General features: G+C 44.9%; 1 protein-coding gene across 1 annotated transcript; it reads left to right on the top strand.

Moving 5' to 3' along the window:
* Nucleotides 1-5126: 5126 nt before the first annotated feature.
* Nucleotides 5127-6448, top strand: LOC102454747 (olfactory receptor 5V1-like). The gene is made up of 2 exons (XM_006133405.3): nucleotides 5127-6088; nucleotides 6409-6448. The coding sequence occupies exons 1-2, from the start codon at nucleotides 5130-5132 to the stop codon at nucleotides 6446-6448; spliced, it is 999 nt and encodes a 332-aa protein (XP_006133467.3). The 5' UTR covers nucleotides 5127-5129.
* The last annotated feature ends 289 nt before the right edge of the window (nucleotides 6449-6737 follow it).

The raw sequence follows: 6737 nt of genomic DNA, 5'->3' as shown, positions 1-6737 counted from the left end.
GGGTTTTAAAAATGGCGGCTCCCCGCTTATGAAAATGAAGCCCGGGAAATTCAAATCCCGGGCTTCATTTGCAAGTGCGGTATGCCTACATTACCACCACCCTAGTTCGAACTAGGAGGGTAGTGTAGACATACCCAAAGATAGTTGTGTGCGTAACTCCCTTTGGTTCCTTTTCAAATCACAGCAAACACCAACAGGGATATAAAATATTGTTCATGTGGTGGCTTAGGGGTCTTTGTGGGCTGTATTTGGAGTTCCAAGTGCAGAGAGCAAACAAATCTGGAGGCTTTAGCAACCAATCTTTTAACTTAGGAGCATTTAATTTTTATCTTTCTAAGCAACAGAATTGACATTTGTTCCTTTTTCTGTTATTCTAGCAGATCCATTCATCTAATTCATCTGGAGAACAGAGATTTCTGTTGAAATCACAAGTACTGCCTTCGATAATTGCCTTCATAAATGAGACATTCCCTTGTTTCTATGTTCTGGCTTTCAGGTGAACGGCTCTCCTGCCTCTGTTATTTTCCCTTTGGAATCAGTTGTTTTCCATGACTTACCCTCTGAGGTTAATAAGAAGAGTTTCCTTGTTCCATTGTGCCTGTCTAAAAATAAATATGAAGTTTCCTCTATGCAATAATTTTACATTCCCAATAGCAGAAATTTCCAGGGATGTGACATCATCCCCTATGGAGGAGAAATGACCAATCAGGAGACACCTTCATTTTTTACATAAGAACAGAAAAACGGCCATACTGGGTCAGACCAAAGGTTCGTCCAGCCCAGTGTCCTGTCTGCCGACAGTGGCCAATGCCAGGCGCCCCACAGGGAGGGGACACAACAGGTAATGATCAAGCGATCTCTCTCCTGCCATCCATCTCCATCCTCTGACAAACAGAGGCTGGGCACACCATTCCTTACCCATCCTGGCTAATCGCCATTCATGGACTTAACCTCCATGAATTTACCTAGTTCTTTTTTAAACCCTGTTAAAATCCTAACCTTCACAACCTCCTCAGGCAAGGAGTTCCACAGGTTGACTGTGTGCTGTGTGAAGAAGAACGTCCTTTTATTTGTTTTAAACCTGCTGCCTATTATTTCATTTAGTGGCACCTAAATTTTATGTTATGGGAACAAGCAAATAACTTTTTCTTATTCACTTTCTCCACACCACTCGTGGTTTTATAGACCTCTATCATATCCCCCCTTAGTCTGCTCTTTTCCAAGCTGAAAAGTCCTAGTCTCTTTAATCTCTCCTCTTAAGGGACCCATTCCAAATCCCTCATCATTTTTGTTGCCCTCTTCTGAACCTTTTCTAATGCCAGTATATCATTTTTGAGATGAGGAGACCACATCTGTATGTAGTATTCAAGATGTGAGCGTACCACTTTTAAAAGAGAATAACAGCAACAGACACCCAGAAACACTGTGCCCTACAGACATGCAGGCAGGAATCCAACACTCAGTCTCCTGAGACAACCGGACAGAATCCACGGTAGTAGCACTTGGAAAATGTAGTGCCAAGATTCCAGTCTTGCCTCAGGAAATCTGAAGGAAGGGCTCGAATCAGCGTGAAACTGGCAAGAGAACATCAGCGTGAAAGGTAAATCAGCAGAGGTACAATAAATGTAGAAAACAGCACATGCTCAGGCATGTACCTTGTCAGAAAGAATAGGGTTGCTGGTTCAACCCATTCATTATCTGTGGGAAATAGGTCAATGGAGGGATGATAGAAGTTACTATAGAGAACTTTCTGGGTGTCTGACTGGTGAGTCTTGCCCACATGCTCAGGGTTTAGCTGATCGCTATATTTGGGGTTGGGAAGGAATTTTCCTCCAGGGTAGATTGGTAGAGACCCTGGAGGTTTTTCGCCTTCCTCTGTAGCATGGGGCGCAGATGACAGCTGGAGGATTCTCTGCATCTTGGGGCCTTCAAAGTATTTGAAGGCTTCAATATCTGAGATATAGGTGAGAGGATTATTTTAAAAGGGGTGGGTGAGATTCTGTGGCCTGCACTGTGCAGGGGGTCAGACTAGATGATCATAATGGTCCCTTCTGACCTTAAAGTCTATGGCTGTGTCTACACTGGCCCCCCTTTTCTGGAAAGGGGATGCAGATGAGACAAGTCGGAATTGCAAATGCAGCGGGGATGTAAATTTTCCTCGCTTCATTTGTATAAACATGGCTGCTGCTTTTTTCCAGCTCAGGGCTTTGCCAGAAAAAAGCGCCAGTCTAGACGGGGATCTTTCGGAAAATAAAGCTTTTTCTGAAAGGTCCCTTATTCCTCTTAAAATCAGGAATAAGGGATCTTTTGGAAAAGGGTTTATTTTCCGAAAGATCCCCGTCTAGACTGGCGCTTTTTTCCGGCAAAGCCCCGAGCCGGAAAAAAGCAGCAGCCATGTTCATGCAAATGGAGCAGGGAAAATTTAAATCCCCGCTGCATTTGCAATTCCGACTTGTCTCATCTGCATCCCTTTTCCGGAAAAGGGGGCCAGTGTAGACACAGCCTATGAGTCTGTGAGTCTATGAGTCTAAGACAGATGGAAGTTAGATGGGTTATAGAAAAACATGCCTAATGGGTCTCAGATTTAGAATTTAGGCACTGGCAACGTGGCTCAGACCAAAGGTCCATCCAGTCCAGTGTCCTGTCTGCCGACAGTAGCCAATGCCAGGTGCCCCAGAGGGGGGGGGAACACAACAGGGAATCATCATGTGATCCCTCCCCTGTCACCCATTTCCAGAAAAACAGAGGCTAGGGACACCATTCCTACCCATCCTGGCTAATAGCCACTGTAGTAAGTTGAGGGTCAGTAACATGGAGTCAGCAGGCCTGAATAGAGGCCTGTAACATGAAAACAGCAACAGGCCTGCAATCTAGTGAGCAAGACTTTGGTTCAGTAACAGGAGCCAAGAAAGAGGCCCTACTGATAACTGTGTGATTGTGTAAGTTAGGTCGAGCAGGGAAGGACACAGGAAAGCACCAAGTACAGACTGTGAGCCAACGGGGAGTAACGGAACATCTTAAGGAATGTCCCGGTACAAAGACTCCCTAAAAACTAACGCACATACGGACCTAGGTTCAGGACCGGGTCGAGAATGACTGCATAAAGGACAGTAAGTAAGCCCCCCTTCCGTAAGGTGAGGGGTGGTAACTAGGCAACAGAGGGTGGTAACCTGGTGCATAAAGAAGTGATGTAAGTTGTTTGTACCTGTCTATAAAAGGACACCGCAGAGGGTGCTCTCCGGCCGACCTATGGGGGGGGCGCACTAGGCGCCTGAACGGCAGGTGTTATTGCCTAAACGTACAGAGTGCACAGTAGCTTAACTTTGACTAACTGCTGTTAATATCTGTTCTATGGCAATAGGCCTGCCCGGTGTTGGTACCTTGTCAACGCGGGCCATAGTGCCCAGTGGTGTAACATTGTACTGATCTCTGTTACCAACTGGTAGAGCATCGCATTTGACAATAAACCTGCTCGATTGATTTAAAACCTTGCCTGCACCTGTTGTTTCTGGGGCCTTTCAGAGATCTCCTGTGTTGACCCACGTGCACAGGTCTAACACTCTAGATAAAGGGAGCACCGATTGTTACACACGCAGCAGAAAATTTCTCATCACCGACAGAGTAGAGGTCCTGCCAGGAGCACACCAGGATGACCCTGACCAGACGACACTGACGCTGACAGTTTAGACCACCGAAGGTACCGAGGTACAAGACACCGAGGTACGACAGCCACTGATGGACCTAACTTCCATGGATTTGTGTAGTTCATTTTCTCCTTGTGCGTGTTTCATTTTACACAAGACTGTTTTTGTCCTCAGATATGAGTTTTATTGCTTGTAATTTTTTTTTTAAATCAGCTCTCATCTGTTTGTGTGTTTATCTGGGTATATATTTTTCTGCTCCAGTTTAAATTGCACCCGTATCAATGTGCCATGGTCGCTCCCATGGTACACATAGTCAAAAGGACACCTCATACATCAGTGGCTGAAGTGATCTAAGATGGGCTATCTCGAGATGTGTGTAGAGTGTAAGTAAGCAAGAGATTTCAGACAACCGATTCTTTAACAGCAAGAATCTGCTACCTCTCTTTCACATGGATATTTTTTGGGTTAAAATGTTATTTGGAGAAATAAGCAATCTCTCATTTTCTCTCTGTCTTCTCATCCTATCTGTAGTTCTCTGTCTTCTTTCTCCAGTTTTTTCAAATTTTTCTCCACACACCCTTTTCCCCCCCCTTCTCTCTCATTTCTCTCTTGTTGAGTTTTTTCCCCACATATCCATTTTTTAAAACAAAAGCTTGGATTCTGATCTTAGATGCATTACTTTAAACCCACGCAAAGCTGATAAAAGTTACCCGGCTGTGGCTGAGATCCAATTAACAGTCTGTGGTGTGCATTTAGGTTTTTTGATGTGCCTTCGTCTTGTTCTAGGAGGCACCTCTCATGTGGTGGAAATTTTTCCTTGAATCTGCTATGGCAGAGAACAGAGGGAAAGATCTTCCCACAGAGCAGAGCCTCGTTGGTGTTACACTGTGTATCTATACTGGTTCTGGGCACCGACAGAGCCATTATCTCTCCTTGACCTATTCTGCTAAAAGTAGAATTGTAGCCACGGCAGCACAGATTAGCTGCCTGTGAATGATCCTCATTGCAGAAGGAAGGTACATACACGTGGGTCTCTAATCTGCTGTCCATGCTGCTGGGTTTCCCTGATAATTTTATCCTGTAAGCTTGATCAGTCCTAGAGCATGAAGGTCTACCCAAGTTTGGTATTATGCCTCCCAACTGCAGAGTAGATGAACCAGTGGTTGATCTACAAATCTCTCTCTTTTCCCAATTACTGGTTATCTGTTATGTCCTCTGTCATGACACTGGTATGATAATCCCGCCCTCGAAATCTTCACTTCTGTAATCCAATGGGGTTCCACACTCTTGGTTCAAGGTTATTGGAAGCTCCATCACTTAATGAGATACGTCTTCATCAGCTTATTAGCACCATCATTTTCCCATCGGTGAACTGCAATGCCGTAAGGGTTCCTACGCCAGGTCTCCACTAGAGTAAGTGACACAAGGTCCTGGCTGGGGGCACCCCATCAATATTTAACGGTTCTCTTTTCTTAGATCCATATTATGGAGATGGCGGAAAGAAGAAACCAAACACCCATCACCGAATTCATTCTCTTAGGATTTGGGAATGGCCCTGAACTGCAGCCTCTCCTCTTCCTGGTGTTTCTGATGATCTACTTTGCCACCGTGGCTGGGAATATTCTTATTGTTCTACTAGTGGTGGCTGATCGGCACCTTCACACCCCCATGTACTACTTCCTGGGCAACTTGTCCTGCTTGGAGACTTGCTATGCATCAACTATCCTGCCCAGAATGCTGGCCAGTCTCCTGACTGGGGACAGGACCATCTCTGTTAAGGGCTGCCTGGTGCAACTCTGTATCTTTGGTATCATGGCAGCGATAGAAAATCTGCTGCTCACGGCCATGTCGTACGACCGGTATCTAGCCATATGCCACCCCCTCCGCTACGCTGCCCTCATGAACGGCCGGGTGTGTGGCCAGCTCGTGGCAGGGGCCTGGATCAGCAGTTTTCTGTTCTGCACCATGGTCAATATTTTCTTGTTCCAATTAACATTCTGTGATTCCAACGAAATTGACCATTTCTTCTGTGATTTTACACCTGTCGTAAAGGTGTCCTGTAGTGACACCCGGTCAGTGCAACTGGTGACATTTATTATCTCTGCCATAGTGACCCTGGTACCCTGTCTCCTGACCCTGACGTCCTACGTTTGCATCATCACCACCATCCTGAGAATCCCTTCCACTAGAGGGAGGCAAAAGGCCTTTTCCACCTGCTCCTCCCACCTCATCGTGGTAATAATTTTCTATGGGACTCTCATTGCTGTCTATGTGGCTCCAACAACCAACACTCCCAAGGTCCTACATAAACTATTCTCTGTCTTCTACACAGTCCTAACTCCCCTGATCAATCCCATCATCTACAGCCTGAGAAACAAGGAGGTCAAAGAGTCCCTGAGAAAAGCTCTTCTGAAACTGGCTGCTGTCAGAAACAGGCACAGAAGGTGAAGGGACACGATTTAGTACACAGTAAAATAGATATAATGGAGAGGAGGAGTGCTGATCAGCATCCGGTGATTGAGGGATTATGCTTAGGTAGCAAGCAAGGGTGTTGGCCATGAGAGCAGGAGAACCAATCGAGATAGAGAGTTAAAATTTGAATTGGATAGAGGATCCTTGCCTCCTTTTTTTTTTCGTGTGGGAGAGAAAAACCAGGAGTTGAGAGACACGGAATAGTTTAAACCCAGGCAGGCTTACCATGACCCAAGGGAGTGAACTGAACAAAGAGAACAAAACTGGAAGTAAGGAAAAGTAAATCCAATAGTGTTCAAGATAATTTTTATTTATCTTGTGGTTTGGTTTGAACTGCCTTTACCCAAGGAAGCAGGAGAAAAGAAGAAGAAAAAAAAAACACATCCAAAACTTCCAGACAGCAAAACAGAAGAAAAATGTCTAGTGGGAACTAAACGTCTTTTGAGTGATTGTGCATTTCTTTAACATCCACACTATGTAGTAACTTTTATTAGCCATTGCTTAGAACACTGTTATTAATGATATCCTTTATTATCAGGTGAGATATGTTGCTTTCACAGTGAATGGAGAAGTTGGGATATTACTCTACACAGCATTATCAATGTCCCAAAAACCTTTCTA

Source organism: Pelodiscus sinensis, chromosome 30, assembly GCF_049634645.1.
Source record: "Pelodiscus sinensis isolate JC-2024 chromosome 30, ASM4963464v1, whole genome shotgun sequence".
Classification (NCBI taxonomy): domain Eukaryota; kingdom Metazoa; phylum Chordata; order Testudines; family Trionychidae; genus Pelodiscus; species Pelodiscus sinensis.
This window is presented reverse-complemented; position numbering and strand designations above follow the sequence as displayed.

Coding starts and splice junctions, on each gene's coding strand:
- LOC102454747 (XM_006133405.3), top strand. CDS start 5,130: ATGGAGATGGCGGAAAGAAGAAACCAAACACCCATCACCGAATTCATT. Junction 6,089..6,408: donor GTCAGAAACAGGCACAGAAG/GTGAAGGGACAC, acceptor TAAATCCAATAG/TGTTCAAGATAATTTTTATT.